Here is a 19,273-nt window from a genome sequence, read left to right as displayed (position 1 = left end):
GCTCTTCCACTTACCTGCTGTGTGACTTTGGGCAAGACACTTACCTTGTCTGGACCTCAGGTTCCCTCCTGTGTAAAATGGGGAATCAATACCCATTCTCCCTCCTCCAGGTGGTGAGCCCCAAGTGGAATAGAGACTGTATGTGATTTGCATTTTATCTACCCCAGTGCCTAGTACAGTGATGGGCACATAGTAAGCACCTAACAAATACTATTATTATCATCATCATCATAATTATTATTATCCTAATCCTGGGAGAGGGGGAGACTGGAATTTACTTGGTCTTGCATAATGTGGGGAGGTGCCCCAAACTGGGAACCATCTCAAGCCTCACTGGGCTCCCCTGGCTAGGGCAGTCAGTCAATTGTATTTATTGAGCACTTGCTGTATGTAGAGCACTGTACTAGGCGCCAGGGAGAGTACGCTATAACAATAAATACATTCCCTGCCTCAAAAGGCTTACAGTCCAGAGAAGGGGTTATCAGTGGCCCAAAATCAATTTCCCTCCACCACTCCAGGTTCCCCTGAACTCCTGGGTGGTTGAGGGGATTCCAGACCTGCAGCTCTGTCACTTGTCAGCTGAGTGACTGTGGGCAAGTCACTTAACTTCTCTGTGCCTCAATTACCTCATCTGTAAAATGGGGATTAAGACTGTGAGCCTCATGTGGGACAACCTGATTACCCTGTATTCTACCCAAGCGCTTAGAACAGTGCTCTGCACATAGTAAGCGCTTAACAAATACCAACATTATAACACGTTTCTCAGTGGCTTTTCAGTGACAGCCAGATCCTGATTTTGGCATTTGGGCTGCGTTGCTCCCCTAGAGGGATGGGGCAAAAATGTGGCTGCCTATCTTGCCTTTCCCTCTCCCAGTCTCCCCACCCCCCTTTCTCTTCCTCTCCTACCCTCTCCCTCCCTCCGTCCCTTCCTCTCCCCTCCCTCTTTCCCTCTTATTCCACCTCCCTCTTCCCTCCCTCCCCCTCCTAGCCCTCCACGAAAAGAACAAGGCTGTGCTTTGGCTACGCAAGCAGTATCCCCGGGTATAACACGCGATCCCTGCATGCTGTGGGCCCCTTTGGGCTGCTGCGGAACTGCTGGCTGAGCTGGGTTTTTTGGGTTTCTTTATGGTATTTGTTAAGCACTCAATATGCGTCAGGCACTGTGCTAAGCTCAGGGATAAATAAAAGATAATCAGATTGGATACAGTCCATGTCCCACGTGGGGCTTACAGTCTTAATCCCCATTTTACAGATGAGGTAACTGAGTCACAGGGAAGTTAAGTGACTTGTCCAAGGTCACATAGCAGACAAGTGGCAGAGCTAGAATTGGAATCCAGGTCCTCTGACTCCCAGCCCATGACCTTTCCACTAGGCCACTCTGATCAACAGTTACCCAGTCCGAGGTTCATCATCGCCTTGTCACTGGACTGCTGACTGCCCGGTTAAGCTGTCGTCTAGCAGGAGCTCATCAACCCCATTAGCACAGGTCCATCAGGGAGGGGTTGTTCATGTCTGCTTGGAACCCAGTGCCTGAGCTTGTCTCCCAACCAGCCCAGGCAGGGCAGGGCAGGGCAAGGAGTCAGCCTCCCTTCCCCATGATGCCAATAGTTCCTGCTGCTGTCCCACCTCCCAGTCAATCCACCCATCCATCAGTGGTATTTTTTGAGCAGGAGCACTGTATTAAGCACTTGAGAGAGTAGCAGCATGATTCAGTGGAAAGAGCCCGGGCTTGGGAGTCAGAGGATGTGGGTTCTAAATCCGACTCCGCCACTTGTCTCCTGTGTGACCTTGGGCAAGCCGCTTAACTTCTTTGTGCCTCAGTTACCTCATCTGGAAAGTGGGGATGAAAACTGTGAGCCCTACATGGGACAACCTGATTACCCTATATCTACCGCAGCGCTTAGAACATTGCTTGCACATAGTTAGCGCTTAACAGATACTCTTATCATCATTAGAGCTGGTAGTCCCGATCCCTGTCCTCCAGGATCTTACAGTCTAGCAGAGGTCTCTCCTGCCCACCTCAGTCAAGGCTTCCCCAGGCCTGAGCCTCCTCCCTCTCCCCTCAGCATGTCAGAGTCCTCCCTGCTCCTGTGATGACGTTACCTCAGTGCATCCCATGAAGTCTCCACAACATAGTGGAGTCCCGAGGAGGGCCGAATTAACCGAAGCTGGGGCCTGGGAGTGATTCGTCCTGCCAGACCCCTCATGTGGCCTGTGACACAGATGACCATACGTCGCAATGACGTCAAATGTGGTGCATCCCGGTGATGCCATCGCAAAGCCGGCCCTCTCCAAGATAGACAGATGCTGTGCGTGGCCCAGCTTTTTGGGCCCACCCCAGCCAGGCAGCTCCAGCCCGTTGTTTAGTGGGTCTGGGAGGGGAAGGGGATCCAGGAGAAACCCTGCTAAACTGAGGTCTAAAAGGGAGCTTGGGCTCTGCCCTGACCCCATCACCCCCTGAGACTTTTTTTCTTGCCTCCCTTCTTCCCCAGCTTCACCCCCCTCAGATAGCTACCCTCATGGCTGGGGAGACCCTGAGCGATTTCTTTGCTGAACACAACAGCCGGTTGACTTCTCACACATCCATCCTTTCAGCTTCACTGGCCTAGTGAAGCAGCATGGCTTAGTAGAAAGAGCACGGGCTTGGGAGTCAGAGGTCATGGGTTCTAATCCTGATTCTTCCACTTGCCTGCAGTGTGACCTCTGTGCCTTCTCTGTGCCTCAGTTACCTCATCTGTAAAATGGGGATGAAGACCGTGAGTCCTACACGGGACAACCAGATTACCTTGTATCCATCCCAGTGCTTAGAACAGTACTTGGCACAGAGTAAGCACTTAACAAGTATCATCATTATTATTATTACTTTACGGACATACGTAATCACTAGTGAAGATCACTTCTCAGTGGCAGAGTGTGGGAACAGGACACACTTCCAGAGCCAGCCAGCTTTTCCCCTTCTCCTCACCAGAGAGTGAGGAGAGGGTGGCTGGGAGAGCTAGACCAGCCCAGGGTATAAGGACAAATCATTTGACTGCTCTGTGCCTCAATTTCTTCATCTGTAAAATGAGGATTCAATACTTGTTCTCCCTCTCCCTAACTTGTCAGCCCCATGTGGGACAGGGACCGGGTCCTATTTGATGATCTTATATCTACCCTAGGGCTTAGCACAGTGCTTGGCCCATAGTAAGCGCTCAATGAATACCACAGTTATTGTTATTAGAAGGGTTGCAGATGGCTTTGGAGAATCAAGTCTGAAGGTGAGGGGCGTAGGCACAAGGGTCCCACTTCTGATATGTAAGCACTAAGTAAATATGATTGAGATGAACATCCCAGTACTTAGCACAGTGCAGGTGCTTAATACCATTACTGATTATTTATAAATATCTTTATAACTGTCTCTTCAGTTAGAGTGTTAGCTGCTTGTACTTCCCAAATCAGTAACTTATTTTAAATGTCTGTCTGCCCCTCTAAACTGTGAGTTCCTTGTGGGCAGGGAATGTATCATCAACTGAACTGTACTGTTCCCTCCCAGGCGCCTAGTACCCCAGACCACGTGAAGCACTCAATAATAACCATTGATTGATTGTGGGCAGGGAGCATGATATGCTCCTGTTGGACTGCCCTAAGCGTTTATTACAGTGCATTGCACGAGGTGGATGCTCAATAAATATGATTATTATTACTGCTGCACACTGACTGGACAGAAGCCTCCAAAAATAGGCCCATTCTGCTTCTTTGACCATGAGCCCCTCAGGGGCCAGGAACCATGTCTAGTAATCTTCCGATACTCAGTACAGCGTTTTTCCTACAGGAGGCATTTCACAGCTTCTCTTACTGCTCCTTTAAAGCCAGGGCCTGGGGCTCCGTCACCTCAGTACACAGCAGGCACTCAGGATGGATTTAGGGCTGCGAGCCCTGTTCTGCGGGTGGCAATGAGGGTGAGGAGAGGGGGATGAGGAGGGTGGGAGAACGAGGGGAGGGGGGCGGGACGGCACACGGGGGCAGGGGGAAGGCCGATATGTGGGCAGAGCGCAGCAGCGTGGGCTGAGGCCAGGGCAGGCTGGGGCCTGGACATTGGCTGGGCGTGGCTCAGTCCAGCAGAGAGCCGGGCTGGGGTTGGGAGCTGCTCTGTGACCTGTCTCTTCTGGTGAGCGAGCGGGTCAGACCAACTGCCGGATAGGGACGGATTGAGTCCCAGCCCCCCATCTCCAGTCCCACTGTGGCTCCTAGAGACATGCTGGGTCTCTTTTCTGGTCGAAAGAGGAGTCCCTGCACCCTGGAGAAATACTGCACTTCCGGGAGAAGAAAAGTTCCCGGTAGTCTCTGAGATCACTCCTTCCTCAGACCCGCAGGGGTTGGGAGATCAAATGACCCCCCGCACCCTCGGGATCCGGAGCAGGAGCGAGCGGTGAGGGACACTTCAGCTGGAGGGAGAGCAGCTGAGGAACCCAGGGAGTCAGAGGCCCAGTGGGCTGGGCTGACGGCTCTGGCTGTGGTGGGTGGGAGCTGGTCCTGGCCCCATGCTGGAGAATCTGGCAGGGCTGAGCCAGGGGAAGCCAGGGCCCCGAAATCTTGCAGGGGCTGAGTACAGGAGGGCGGGGTGGGGAGGGGGCAGCAGTGGGGCCAGGGTGGGCCCAGGGGCAGTGGCAGGCTCTTCGCAGGGCCACACAGCTCCAGTGTCTCCATTTATTGACCAGTCCTCCCCTCCAGTGGTGTCCTGGGTACCACCCCGGGTCCCAGGCTGAAGTCCCCGGCCCCCAACCCCCGGCTCCCGGCCCGCACTCTGGGTTGGGGCCGACGGACAGGCCCGGAGGCTCAGGCCTCGGGGAAGATGTAGTGGCACTGCTGCAGCATCAGCTCCACCAGCTGGTTCTGGAACACCATGTTCACAGTCATGTTGCCTTCATCCCGCTCAGGCTTCAGCAGCGTCGGCCCGAACACGATGGCCACGCTCTGCACGGACATGCGGTTCTCCTCCTGGTGCTCGACAACCCTGGGGCGGCGGCCGGGGAGGGAGAAGGATCAGTGTGGCCCCAGGGTGGTATCGACGGCCGGGGGTGGGGGGGTGGGGGGGGGAGGATAGTGGCCGTGGGGGGAGGGGTCAGCGGACGCAGGGCAGGGAATATGTTCAGCAGCTAGGCACAGCTGGGGATAGGGGTGAGGGGATGGAGAGGAGAGGGAGAAAGGAAAGGAGGAGAAGAGGGAAGCAGCCAAATCAGGCTAGGGAGAAGGGGTGAGGGACAGAAGGAAAGAGAGGAGGGCAGCAGTCTGCCAGCCCCTGGAAGCCCTGGGTGGGATCCAGTCCAGAGAGTCACAGAGGCAAGGAAAGGCCAGCCTGCCTACACCGCATTCCCTCCCAAACCCCAGCACGTGGGTTTCTGGGCGCAGCAGGGGCAGGGGCTAGGGTGGAATTGGAGGGGTGAGGGGGAGCGGGGGAAACGTCTCACCGGCACAGGTGCTGAAAGAGGACACGCATGGTGTTCTGGTTGACTGAAGGGAGAGTGCGCACAAGGTCACGGGTGCAGCGGCTCCGCTGGGCAGGATCCTGCAGCTCTGCAAAGGAACAGCAGCGGCTGTCACTGCCAGCGGTCACTGCCGGGCTGGGCACCAAGGAATCAGGGCCCGGCCTCGGAGAGGCAATCCAGAAGCTGGGGTGTATATCGGGGGGATGACCCTGGGGACTTAATGTGGGTGAGGGGACAACCCTGGGACCTGGAGATCCCCCCTGCCTCACCCCACTAGGGTCTACCTTACCAACAGGACCCCTAGGTAGGCACGCTCCTGAGCGGCGGGGTGGAAGGAAAAGATGCTGGGTGGGACTCTGGGTCTGACCTGCGCCCATAGTCCTGCTGCCCTGGCTCCCAGGCCCCACTGCCCCGGCCCGCCTCCTTACTGACGGCCGCGATGAACTGCTGAAAGTGGCTGAACGGGAAGAGAGGCTCAGGTAGCTCCCGGAAGAAGAGTTTCAGGGCCCCAGTTAGGATGTGGACATCTTCCCAGCGCCCGTCCTGCAGGTCAAGATGCTCCTCTGTGGGCAGAGACCAGAGAGTGGGTGCACAGAACAGTGAACGGGGGCAGGTTAGTGCAGACGAGGAAACGGGGAGCAGAGAGCGATGAATAGGGGCTGGGGAGCAGAGACTGGGGAACGGGGGTGGGGGAGTAGTTAAGCACATAGTAAGTTGTTTAACAAATACCATTTATTACTATTATCATTATTAGTAGTAACAATAATAATAATGATAATAACACTTTCAAAAAACAATAATGATAATAATAATAACACTATCAAACAACAATCCAGGCAGAAGAATGAAGTGTGGACTAGAGAGGGGAAAGGCTGGAGACAAGGAGATCAGGTAGGCGGCTGATGCAGTAGTCGAGTCAGAATATGATAAGTGTCTGAGCCAGTGTGGTGGCCTTTGGATGGAGAAGGGGAGGATCCTGGAAATGTTGTGGAGGAAAAACAGGACAAGATTTCACAATGGACGGAAGGTGGGGGTTGAAAGAAAGGCAGGAGTCAAGGATAATGCCAAGGTCGTGGACTTCAGAGGCAGAGAGAATGGTGGGGTCATTGACTGTGATGCAGGGAAGGTAAAATCTGGGAAGGAAGTTGAGGGATTTAGTTATGGACACACTGAGCTTAAAGTTCTTTCATGGCATCCACGGAGAGATATTCTGGAGGAAAGGAGAGGTGGTGAGAGGTTACATCGAGTGAGGTAGATTGGGGAGTCATCTGCATAGAAGGGGTATCATTGGGAGTGAATGAGTGACCCAAGGGAGTGAGTGTAAAGTGAGAAGAAAAGAGAACACAGAAGAGAGCCATGAGGGACACCCGTGATTGGGGGTGAGAGCCAGAGAGAGACGAAGAAGGAGTGGCCAGGGAGGTAAAGGAGAAACCGGACCAATAAAACCAAGGTTAGCTAGCATTTCCAGAAGGGGGATAATCCACAGCAGCGAAGGCAACCGAGAGGTCCAGAAGGATTAGGATGGTGTAGAGGCCATTAGGTTTGACAAGAAGAGGCCATTGATGACCTTGGAGAGAATGGTCTCAATGGAGTGAAGAGGGCAGCAGCTGGATCATTGGGGGTCAAGAAGGGAGTTGGAGGAGAGGAAGAGGACACGGAAGGTATCAAAAACAAATTCACCAAGTTTGGACAGGAGTGAGGGGAGGGAGAAGGAGCCATAGGTGGATGGGGCAGTGGGATTCACAGAAGGTTTTGGTGGGGGTAGGGGAGAAATGTGAACCTGCTTGAAGACAGAGGGGCAGGAGCCATCTGAGAACAGGTGGTTGAAGAGGGCAGTCAGAGAGGGAAGAGAATGGGTACCAGGGGTTTTATAAGGTGAAGAGGGATGGGGTTGGTGGGGCAGGAAAGGAGGGTACGTTTTGAAAGCAGGCAGGAGATATCCTCACTGGTCTCCCTGCTTCTAGCCTCTCCCCACATCCAACCCGCACCATAGGAACCTGCACAGATTGTCTCCTGAAGGCAATCCTCCTATCAGGGTTACATCTCTCTGCTCCTCAGTACTCTACATTAGCTTCCCATCTATCTAACGGAGCAAACAAACCTCCTTCCAATCAGCTTCGAACCTCTCCAACAGCTGTCCTCACCTCACACTTCTACCATCTTCCCTCACTATTCCCCAGTGGGCTTTCTTCATTCCTCCTTCCCTCTCTTGTCCATACCTTGCTCGTGACTCTCTTGCCTCCATCCCCTCGCTCACGCTGTGTCCCCAACCTGGAACTTCCTCCTCCCCAAATCTGAAGGGCCTTGGTGCTCCGGTAAAATCCCTCCTCACAGAAGCCTTCCCTGCTTAGTCCCCAACACCCGAACCATGTCAACCCACCAACCATTCCCAGCCCTTGAGGATATACTGCCTTACCCTCTGCACTTAGTACTCATGTGTTTGATTTGCATTCCATGATTTATTTTAATTTCTAGAGTTGTAAATAGTTTATACCTGTTTTCCCTGTTGGAGTGTAAGCTCCTTCTGGGCAGAGAACATATCACTTTTTTGTGTTTCCAAGCGCCTAGTACAGTGCCAAGCACCCCACTGTTTCTACTATGACAATTACTATAACTCCAGCACCACCTCAGACCCTTGTGCCGCAGTCCATCCCTCTCCATTGTCCCGGGGCTGGCCTGCTCCACCCCCGTCCAGCCGGGCCGGACAGCCCCCACCTACCATGATCCACTCTGTAGCGCAGTTTCTGAATGGTGGCCAGGTTCCCGCTGATGCGGTACAGCCCATCGATGTCCAGCCCTGAGGAAAGAGGGGAACCAGCCCACATGAGAGAAGATATGATGAGAGTAAAGGGAGGGGGCCAGAAGGGGAGGGAAGGAGGGAAGAGGAGGAGAGAGAAGGGTAGGAGCAGAGGGGAGGGGAAACGAGGGATTGAGAAAGAGCAATGGGGGACAACAAGGCGGAGGGGGACGAGGCCCAGATGGAGGGGCTGCTGAGTCCGCAGCCAGCAGGACTCGGGCCTCAGTTTCCCACCGGGGTTGGCCATCCTCACATACCCCGAGCTTCCACAGCCTGGATGCACTGTTGCACGAAGGCTGGGACCGACCTCTTCTCTCGCTCGCACAGTACAGGCAGGGAACAGCCGAACACCTGGTCTGCAGACAGGAAGTCCACACTGGCCTCCGTCTCCCTCACGCCACCCCATCCCCCCGCCGACCATTATGCCCGGCTGTCGCTGCCACTGGGGGCCAGCCCCCCACCCCTAGCCCCCACCAGGTGCTTCTTCTCAGCCCCCCCACTGCAGCCCCCATCTCCCCAGCCCCGGCTCCTTCTCTGCCCTCCCTCGGCCCCTGCCATGAACCCTTCCTGACCTTTGATGTAGCCCTTGTCCCGCAGGGCCTGCAGGGTGGGCCTCCGCAGCAGAAACTTGCGCAGTTTGTAGCCAACTTTGTGGGAATCAAGATTCTCGGGGCCAGGGGGGGCGGCGGCCTGGGAGTGACCTGGGGACGTGGCCAGCAATGGAGAGGAGTGGCTATCAGGAGAGCTCGTAGAGAGGGGAGCCCAGGGGCCCAGACTGGCACCAGACTCCAACGCTCCAACGCATCATACTTGAAGCACTGGCATGGTCAGTCCCACCCCCAATCCAGCAAGGTCAAGTCCGGACCTGGGGCCTCCAGCCCTCAGCTCCCCCCAGGGCCCTGTCCCGTGCCTGGTCCCACCTGAGGAGCGGCAGGGAGATGGGGAGGGCAGCGGATCTTGACAGGGCCAGGGGAACCAGGAAGGTCCCAGCCATCATGGACACAACCCCCAGTCCCAGGCACACCCCCAAGTTTCAGCAGTCAGGAGTCCAGTGCCTTCACCTCTGGCAGACTGTGAGTCCCAGGTTGGCTGGACAGATGTCCCCACCCAACCTTCCCCAGGACAGAGAGGGGGCTCCCAACCCAAACCCCGGGAGCCCTGGGAGATCCAGGAGCCTCAGGGGCCCAGGAACCCTGTGAGCATCACACACCTAGGTGCCTTCTGTCCTCTTCCTCCCTCTTATCCCTTCCGCCATCCAGCCTCTCACCAGCCCCAGAACTGGACGTGTTCTCGCTCTCGGGAGGCAATTCGGCAGACTGTAAGAACGATAGTCAGGGCCAGCCGGCCAGAGAGGGAGAAAGAAAGAAAGAAAGAGAGAGAGCCTCATAACACAAACACGCACCTCATAACACCCCACATGGTCACCGAGGTAGCCATGCTACCCTTCCCTGCCCAAATTCACACACCTACCACCCTGAGAACACACACAGAGGAGCCCAGACCCTCAACACATTCCACATGGTCACACAGCCCCTTGCACACCCACTCCAGGGGCAGTGGGGGGGGGGGGGGCCACCACCAGTGGCTATCTCCTCACCCGGATGCCTTCAGCGATTGCAATGTGCCAGTTGTCAATGATGGTCTCTGAGTCGTGCCGGATCAGGTACTCGGAGCCATCTCTGCTCTTCAGCTGCAAGGACCACAGGCAGATGGGCAGGGGGGCAGAAAAGGTAGGTCCAAAGGGAGGAAGGTTTGGGAGGGAGGGAGCGGGGAGGGGAGAAAAGGGGAAGAGGAAGGAGCAAAGAGGAGGAGGAAGGAATGTGTGCGGGGGAAGTGGGGAGTGTGTGGAGTGCATAGGGAGGTGGGGGTAGGAGCCGGATGAGTGGGGAGAGTGAGGTGTGGAAGTGGGGAGGTGAGAGGAGGGTGTGGGAGAGAGATGAATAGGGTGTGTGGAGGGTATGGGAGTGTAGGAGAAGGGTGTGTGGGACGACCTGGAGGGGAGGGGGTGTCGGAGGCAGTGCTGGTGAGAGGGTGCTAGCTTTAACTCCAGCAGCTTTAGAAGAATTCAGGTCTCCAGGATCCAGTTCCGCAAAGCCAAGCAGGGTTGTCAGACTCTAGATCTGCACAGGCCCCTGCCCCGCCCCCAGACTCCATAACCCCAGACCTCGGCTGTTTGCCTGTGGCCCGCACACTCACCTCAAGGACGTTTTTCTTGCTGGACTTATCCCTGGACGCCGAGGACACGACCGCACCCCGCAGCTCCACCGTGAACTCAGGCGTGGACAGCGTGGATGGTTGCCTCTGACCGAGTGTGGGGAGAGCATGAAAGGGGTGTCATCACCCAGGGTCCCCCTCAGTCTTCGAAAGGTCCCGCCCAGCTCCGATCAGGTCAACCTGGCCACCTCAAACCTCGGCCCGGCCAAACTGTAACCTAGGGCCGCTCGGATCCAGGGAGGGGAAACCAACTGTAACCAACTGATTAGACTGTAAGCCTGTCAAACGGCAGGGACTGTCTCTATCTGTTGCCGACTTGTTCATTCCAAGCGCTTAGTACAGTGCTCTGCACATAGTAAGCGCTCAATAAATACTATTGAATAAATACTATTGAATGAACTGCACGTGGACCTTGCCCCCTGGGCCAGGCAGACAGCAGTGAGTGCAGGAATGGACTTCCTCTAGCCACTGGCCCCTGCTCCCTGGCCCCCTGCTCACGACCCCCTCCTTGCTGGTCCCCAGCTCCCTCAGTTAAAATTTTCCCTCCCTTCTGCTCCAAAACTCACCCTCTTAGCCTTACCTACTGCAGCTAGCGCCCAACTCCTTGTCCCTCCTCACCCGTTCAATCAATCAGTTGTTGGTATTTGATCACTTGCTATGTGCCACAGTTTACTAAACACTTGGGAGAGGACAATAAAAAAGAGTTGGGAGACATGATCCCAGCCCACAAGCAGCTTATATTCTACAGGGAGATGGACGCTAAAGAAATGACAGGCTGGCGGAAGCAGCAGAGTTTAGAGATACAAACGTAACTCTGCCAACCTCCTGCTCCACTCCCCCCGCCATAGGCATCAACCTGAACCCAGATGGCTTCATTGCTTCATGTCTAACCTCATCAATTCTGAAATCTCACTCTTCGACCACAACCTCCTCATCTGCAAAACCATCACACATGGCCCCTCCCTGCAAAACCATCCTGACCCCAGATTTGGTCTGGACTCCTCAGACACCTGCTCTCTCCACTTCCTCCCTGCCATCTGGATTTCATTATTATTATTGTTGTTGTTATTAACATCAATACATAACAACATTTATAACATTAGTAATAATAATAAAAACAAAAAACGTGGTATTGGTTAAACACTTAATATGTGCCAAGCATTATAATAATAATAATAATGTTGGCATTTGTTAAGCACTTACTATGTGCAGAGCACTGTTCTAAGCGCTGGGGGAGATACAGGGTAATCAGGTTGTCCCATGTGAGGCTCACGGTCTTCATTCCCATTTTACAGATGAGGTCACTGAGGCCCAGAGAAGTTAAGTGACTTGCCCACAGTCACACAGCTGACAAATGGCAGAGTAGGGATTCGAACCCATGACCTCTGACTCCCAAGCCCGGGCTCTTTCCACTGAGCCACGCTGCTTCCCTATACTATTCCCTATACTAAGTGCTGGGTTCAATTCAAGATAATCAGGTCAGACACAGTCCCTGCCCCCCAAGGGGCTCACAGTCTAAGTAGGAGGGAGGACAGGTATTGAACCCCCTCCTAGACTGTAAGCTTGTTGTGGGTGGGGAATGTATCTGTTTATTGTTATATTGTACTCTCCCAAGCGCTTAGTACAGCGCTCTGCACACAGTAAGGGCTCAATATGAATGAATGAATGAATGAATGAATGAAAATCACAAATAAGGAAACAGAGACCCAGAGAAGTCAAGTGGCTTGCTGAGGTCACTCAGCAAACAAGGAGCAGAGCTAAGATAAGACCCCAGGTCCTCTACCTTTCAGGCCCAGGCTCCATCCACTAGGCCCTGTTGTTTCTCTGCCTTTTTCCTCCACTGAGACCCCATCCTCTGGGCCCCCAAGCACTCCCTGCTCTGAGGCTCCTCACCTCTCTGTGCCTTTGGCATGGGAGGACATTATATCCCCAAGATACTCTCCCCAGCCTCAGTTTCAGGATCTGTGCTGTCCCCGGCTCGCTTCCTACACCTCTCTGACCACTCCTTCTTAATCTCATTCCCTAGTTCCTCTTCCTCCTTTCCCCAGGTGCCCAGCTACGGGGGCAGAGTCCTGCGAGAAGGCTCTGCCCTGCTCCAGTTTGAGCTCCCTCACTCTTGCCTACGCTGACTCACTCAGGGAGTTCATCCGCTTCCTGGACTTCGGCAATAATAATTAATAATTGTGATATTTAAGCTTTGTGCCTTTGTGCCAAGCACTGTATTAAGCGCTACATGATAATCAGGTCCCACAGAGAACTCACAGTCCAAGTAGAAGGGAGAACAGGTATTGAATACAAATTTTGCAGATGAGGGAACTGAGGCCCAGAGAAATTAAGTGACTTGCCCAAGGTCATACAACAGGGAGGATGGCTGGGGAAGGTGGGATTAGAACCCAGGTCCTCTGACTCCCAGGCCCAGGCTCTTTCTACTAGGCCACACAGCTTCTTATATTCTCCACGAATGGGACTCCCAGATCTCCCTCTCCGGCCCCAACTGGACTCTGGGTCACTATTGTCTGGACGGCCCCCGGGACCCAGCACTCGGCATGACCTAGGCTGAATTCCTCTCCTTCCCCGCTAAACCCACTCCTTCCTCCTTTTTTTTTATGGTACTTGTTAAGCACTTACTATGTTCCAGTCACTGTTTTTTTCTTTCTTGCAATCGTATTTATTGAGCACTTACTGTGTGTACAGCACTGTACTAAACGCTTGGGAAAGTGCAATATAGCAATAAAGAGTCACAATCCCTGCCCCAACGAGCTCACACTTTAAAGGGACTGCTCTTCACCCGACCTGGCCCTCCTAAACCACACCACCATCCCCCTCCCTGCCTCCCATGCTCACACTTGGACTCCTCCCTCTCAATGTCCTCTACGCAGAGTCTGTCCCCAGACTCAAGGCTCTCTCCAGCCACCACTCCACCCTTCCTCTCTTCGAGGACAGACTCTGCCTGACCCACCCCTGATTTCCTGAAAAAGCTTCCTTCCTTCCTTTCTTCCTTCCTTCCTTCGGCTCCAGCCGGCTCCGCCAAGATCACTCACCGCTCCAAAGCCTCCAGCGGGTCCCTGTGACTGCTCCAGTCAGATGAAGCCTTAACCTCCACCACCTGACTCTGGTCTCCTCAACTCCTTCCCCCACTGTTCCTTCTCCCCAGGCCAAGCTCGAGCAGAGTTCTTCCTCATCCCTTCAGTGGGACAGTCCAAGCCAACTGCCAGCCATTCTGCCATCTGGATTCTCCTCCCCCAGCCATCCCCATTCTTTCCCAGGCACTCTGAGAGAAATCTTGCCCAGATTCACTCCCAACTGCCCCCATCCATGCCCCAAACCCCAATACTTGCACACATTCCCGCAGGGTGGGCATAACTGGTTCTTTAATTTTCCCCTGGCACTCTCCCTCCTCCTCCTCCGGCCTGGTTCCAGGCTCTGTGTGAATGGGTGTTCTGTCTGACCCAAAGAAGGTCCCCTTCCCCAACGACCCCAACTCCCAATACAATTGACTCCTGGACCTTCTGCTCCTGCCCAGAACTCCTTCCCATTTCACATTCGGCGACCACCCTTCTCCTCATATTCTGAAATCATATCTCCTCCAGGAAGCTCAACTCCCAACCCTCCCACTCCCACCACTGCCAAGGCAACTTAGCAGGGTCCCCTCTCTGGCCTTGTGGTCTCCTGTCATGCCTCTTCTGCCCCTGCCTCCCCTGGCCACGCCCCTCATCCTGCCTAAACCTGACTCCTCTAGCCGCTCCCCCTTTGTGGCCATATTCCCTCCTTGGCTTGTCCCCTCTGGCAACACTCCACTGGGGACTTGCCCCCTCCACTGACTCCACTCCCTTTAGAGGTTTCCCCAGGCCACTCCAGGCAGGCTCAAAGACATTCACTAACCACAAAAGCTCCCAAAGCCCCGGACTACCCCAGCCCCTCCCCAGGGGGTGATACAGGCCATGGAGACAGAAGGAGCCAACCCCAACCCCTTCCATCCTAGGTGGCAGAACAGTGTTAGGATTAGCTTTCTTTATGGCTCCACTTGGGCAGACACCCACAGCCCCAGTCTGCCAGGGCGAGTGTGGCTCAGTCCAGAGGGGCGGCTGCAGCCCGCAGGGTGCGGGGAGGGAGGTGGACAGGGGTCTCACCAAACCGCTGGCTGTCGAGGTCTTCGAATCCTTAAAGAAGGTCAGCACGCCACCTTCCAGCACTGTCCAGGATGAGCTCCAGTTCTTCTTTCTGGATGGCAGAAGGCATGCCAAAGGTCATCAGTCTCTGAGGACTGTGACCCCTCATCCTTCCCACCCCGACCTAGCGGTCCCAGAGCCCTGGGAGGCCCAGCTGGGGGCCTCTGGTTCAGGGCCAGTGAGGGAGACTCCAACCTGCTTCTGGCCTTTCCCCGGACCTCCATCCCTCCCTCTCTCCCCACCCCAACTCCTCATTTGATATATATACAGTAATTGTGGCATTTGTTAAGCATTTACTACGTACAAACCATGGTGATAAATTCTGGGATTGATATAAAATAGTAAACAATCTAGGCAGATGGGATTTAGTCCCTGTATAACACAGGGTTCACAGTCTAAGAGGAAGGGGGAACAGGTATTTTATCCCCATTATATAGATGGGGTAACTGACGCATACAGAGCAGTCACATGCTTTGCTCAAGGTCACACAGTACGCAAGTGGCAGAGCCAGAACCAGAATCCAGGTCCTCGGACTCTCGGGTCCAGGTACTATCCACTTGGCTACACTGACCAAGATCAGCTGGAGTCACAGCTCAGATTCCCCTAGGATCAGACAGTGTCACAGCTTAGATTTCCCGCGGTCAGCCGGGATGACAGCTCAGATCCCCAGCATCATCTGGGCTCACTGTCCCTCCAGCGTGTGGCTGTACAGGTGGACCCCCACCCACTCTACTCACCGCAGACGCTTCCCTCTGTCCACAGTTCTGGTCCGGAAGAGAACGCCAGCTTTATCAAGGGTCTTTACCTGGTGGGAAGAGACAGTCAGCCTCATGAGAGGAGCCAGTGCAGTAGCCCTGGGCCCACTGGAGTGGAAATCTCTGCTGTCCCTCCCAGCTGGGCTTGGTCTTCTGCATGGAATTGGAACTTCCCTCTTCTGTTTCCTTTCTCCCAAGCCTCAGGTAGGGACCAGAGAGGGTCAGGGAAGGGCTACAGTCACACAGCAGATTAGAACAGAAACACAACCCAACGGAGACCGCTGTGGAGTGGGATCCTTGGAAGCCAGGGCCGCAGTAGCAGAGCATGGGAGCAGAAGTAGCAATCGTATTGATTAGGCACCTCCTGGGTGCGGGGCACTGAACTAATCAATGGTATTTATTGAGCGCTTACTGTGAGTAGAGCACCATACTCGGTGCATGGTCGACTAAAGCAAGAGTTGGTGGACACAGTCCATGCCCACAAAGGGTTTACAGACTAGAGAGGAAGATGGACCTTCAAATAAATTACAAATGGGTATGCACGTATGTACTAAGTACTGAGAACTGTTTTCTAGGTCCCATGTGTACTCAAGTACACTGCCCTGCACTCCAACATACAAACACAAGCTCTCACATAGTCACACAAACCTATGTGCACACACCCAGCCACCCATCTGATCACAGAAAACAAACAAAGCCACAATCTAAAAAGGAAAATGGCCAAACTCCTTGGTGCCTGAGGCCACCCTCCACCCCTCCTGTCTCCAAAATAAGTAACCCTCCATCACCAGCCCCGGTGCTCACCTTCTCTTCGGGCTTGTTGGGCTCCGGCCAGGGTCCCACGTGGCCACTGTCCAGGCTGGATTCACTGCTGGCCTTGGGGAGGGAATGGGGGCTGGGGATCTGGACCTAGAAGGGAGGTGGGTAATCAGTTTCTGCTGCCCGGGGCAGGGCTGGCTGGGGCAGGGCTGGTGAAAGACCACCCAGGCCCAAGCCGGGCAGCTGGAGGTGGTGGGGTGGGCCGTACCTGCGGCAGCTCCCACAGGGACAAACGTTCATCTGGATTGTAGAAATATGGTTTTCCCTGCTCATCTTCAGACTCGATCCACTGGCCGCAGAACAGACAGTAAGAAGGCCCAATTAGTGTCAGTTGCTAGTTGCCCGTTGTCGGGCAGGGATTGTCTCTTTCCGTTGCCTAAGTGCACATTCCAAGCACTTAGTACAGTGCTCTGCACACGCTAAGTGCTCAATAAATACGAATGAATGAATGAATGAATGATTGGCCCAGACGCTGGAGAGAGCGTGATGGTGGTGGGACTGGGTAGAGATGGGGAGGAGCAGATGGGGGCCAGGAGGAGCAGAAGGAGGCTAGGAGGGGCAGCTGGAGGGCAAGAAGAGGGGTGGGGGGTAAGGAAGCTGGGGCCTAAGCAGGGTCCCCAACCAAAGGGACAGAGGATCATGGTGGCCAACAGGACAGCCCGCCAGCCATACCAGGCCCTGTGAGTAGAGGCTCGTATAGAATCTCTGCCCATCGTCTGCAGTTTGGCACTGCCATCCAGGAGACGAGACCTCATCCTCACAGAGCTGCGGGGACAGGGGAGCGCCATCGTCATCGTCCCTGGGGAAGTAGTCCTCGGCAGGGTAGCCATCCAGAGCGCCAGGGTAGTCCGTCTCCGGCGTAGGGGGCTGTGGGAGCACCACCAGGTCATTTCAACCACGTCCAGGTATCCCTCACCCGCTGACTGAGCCCCAGCGCCACTCCCTACCCCGGATCGGCCCCGCCCCTGGCGCTTACCCTCGGATCTAGGGGGCTGCAGGGACTGTTCGGGTCGGGTTGCATCTCCAGGAGGCTAGGCTCCTCCCACATGGCCTCCCTGGTCAGCGGATTGTAATAGAAGATGCGCTGGCTCTCCTCGTCCCAGTACTTCTCCCACTCCACCTCTGGGACCTCTGGAATCTCTGAGGCCTCCGGGGCCTCCGGAACTACCGGGCTGGAGGGGACGGGCGAGGAGGGGCCTGGGTCGGCCGGGGGCTCCCACGTGGTCTCTCCGGTACCAGGGTTGTAGTAGTACGGCTGTCCACTGTCCGCATCGGTATGCGTCTCCCAGGAGTCAGGTGGGACGACCCTCCGCAGAGCCTCCAAGTTCACATACACTGGGTCTGGGGGAACTGGATCGCTGCTCACCTGCCGATGAGGAGGGAGAGAGGTAAGCTGGGCAGAGCTGGAGAGGGGGCCGTGGAGGGTGGAGCATGGGGGGGCGGGCTGCAGCCCACCTGTCAAGGAGGGTGGGAAGTGAGATGGGCAGAACTGGGAGCAGGACCTTGGGGTTGGGGCTATCGGGTGGGGGGAAGGAGGGGGACATTTCTGCCCATCTGCAGAGGAGGAGGGTGAGAAGTGAGAGGGCAGGTTTATAGTGGGCAGGGCCACACAGGCTAGGCTGATCCAGGTGTGGGTTGGAGAGGTGGGGGTGGTCATGGCTGCTTCTCTGGAAGACAGCTGATATAGCCCCCTGCCCAATGGCCTGTAGGACCTCCCTTCAGTAAAAAAACCCAAACCCTCTCCTTTGCTCCCACACCCAGCCCCTGGCAGCCAGAAGCCAGGGAGGTGGCTGGGCCTGTGAGGATGGATAAGCAACCGGCAGCCTCAACTCCCTCCCAGACCGCCCCCTCAGTCTGGCTATCCTATCTCCACATCCCATAAATGGCCTCTCTAAATCACTAAACCTCTACTCCACCTTAATCCCCCTCAATCTCTCATCTGCCTTCAACACTGCGTACCTCCCACCACTCCTGGCAACCTTAACCAACTTTAATTTCACTGCCACTGGCTTCTCCTGGTTCTCTCTGGCCTTCTCAGTCACTTTTCCTGGTTCAGTCAATCAGTGTAATTATTAAGTGCTTCCTGTACATAGAGTACCATACTAAGCCCTTAGTAGAGTATAAGACAACAGAGTCGGTAGGTATGTTCCCTACCCACAAGAAGCTTACAGTCTAGAGGGGGAAATAAATGACATTAATATTAATAAATTATGGATAAGTATGTAATCACTGCAGGGCAAATATCAAGTGCTTTAAGGATGCAGATCCAAGTTCCTAGGCGAAGCAGAAGGGAGAGGGAGTAGGGGAAAAGAGGACATGAATGGAGCTCCTTATGGGCAGGGAACATGTTTACCAACTCTGTTGTCCTGATCCCTCCCAAGCACTTAGTACAGTGTTCTGTAAGTGGCATTAATTTATTGATTGTTTGCAAACCTTCTTGGAGGAGAAGTGATTTTAAAGGTTTTGAAGGTGGGGAGAGAGGTGGTCTGCTGGATATGGAGGGGGAGGAAGCTCCAGGCCAGAGGGAGGACATGGGCAAGGGGTCAGCGGTGAGATTGACAAAATCAAACTACAGAAAGTAGGTTGGTGTTAAGAGAAGCAGGGTGGGCGGGCTGGGTGGTCGTTGGAAATCAGCAAGGTTAAGTAGGAGGGGGAGAGCCGATGAAGTGCTTTAAAGCTAACAGGAAGGACAGTTCCTTCTCTGCCTCCCTCTCCCTTACTGTGAGATTCCCTCCAAGTTCAGTTCTGGGTCTCTATTCTTCATCTATACTCATCGCCTGGGAGAACTCATTCACTCACATGAAATAAAACTTCTGTGAGAATCTTCTGCACACAGTAAGCATTCAGTAAACACCAGTGATTGATTGATTGGATGACTCCCCACCCAACCTCTCTCCTCCTCTGCAGTTACGCATTTCCTCCTGCCTTCAGGACATTTCTACCCAGACATCCCACCAACAGGTCCACAACACAACTCCAACTTCCCACCTAAACCCTCTCCTCCTCCTACTTTTCCAACATCACAGACACCACCACCATTCTCCCTGCATAATG

At 54.6% G+C, this 19,273-nt stretch overlaps 1 protein-coding gene across 1 annotated transcript in view; it reads right to left on the bottom strand.

The window, feature by feature from the left end:
• Positions 1-3,579: 3,579 nt before the first annotated feature.
• ARHGAP27 (Rho GTPase activating protein 27) overlaps positions 3,580-19,273 on the bottom strand; it is a 33,654-nt gene continuing 17,960 nt past the window's right edge. The window contains exons 2-16 of the mRNA XM_029074702.1: positions 17,196-17,585; positions 16,892-17,086; positions 16,428-16,508; positions 16,205-16,309; positions 15,383-15,450; positions 14,607-14,697; positions 10,459-10,563; positions 9,860-9,952; positions 9,473-9,578; positions 8,835-8,963; positions 8,520-8,618; positions 8,185-8,262; positions 5,894-6,028; positions 5,448-5,553; positions 3,580-4,993 (exon numbers count right to left, since the gene is read on the bottom strand). Coding sequence (XP_028930535.1) covers positions 4,816-4,993; positions 5,448-5,553; positions 5,894-6,028; positions 8,185-8,262; positions 8,520-8,618; positions 8,835-8,963; positions 9,473-9,578; positions 9,860-9,952; positions 10,459-10,563; positions 14,607-14,697; positions 15,383-15,450; positions 16,205-16,309; positions 16,428-16,508; positions 16,892-17,086; positions 17,196-17,267 — 1,641 coding nt within the window. The 5' untranslated portion in view covers positions 17,268-17,585 and the 3' untranslated portion in view covers positions 3,580-4,815. The remainder of the gene's footprint in view (positions 4,994-5,447; positions 5,554-5,893; positions 6,029-8,184; positions 8,263-8,519; positions 8,619-8,834; positions 8,964-9,472; positions 9,579-9,859; positions 9,953-10,458; positions 10,564-14,606; positions 14,698-15,382; positions 15,451-16,204; positions 16,310-16,427; positions 16,509-16,891; positions 17,087-17,195; positions 17,586-19,273) is intronic.

The sequence above is a fragment of the Ornithorhynchus anatinus genome, chromosome 11 (genome assembly GCF_004115215.2).
Source record: "Ornithorhynchus anatinus isolate Pmale09 chromosome 11, mOrnAna1.pri.v4, whole genome shotgun sequence".
In the NCBI taxonomy this organism is placed as follows: domain Eukaryota; kingdom Metazoa; phylum Chordata; class Mammalia; order Monotremata; family Ornithorhynchidae; genus Ornithorhynchus; species Ornithorhynchus anatinus.
Note: the sequence above shows the minus strand (reverse complement) of the source record. Positions and strands in the feature narration are given on the sequence as shown.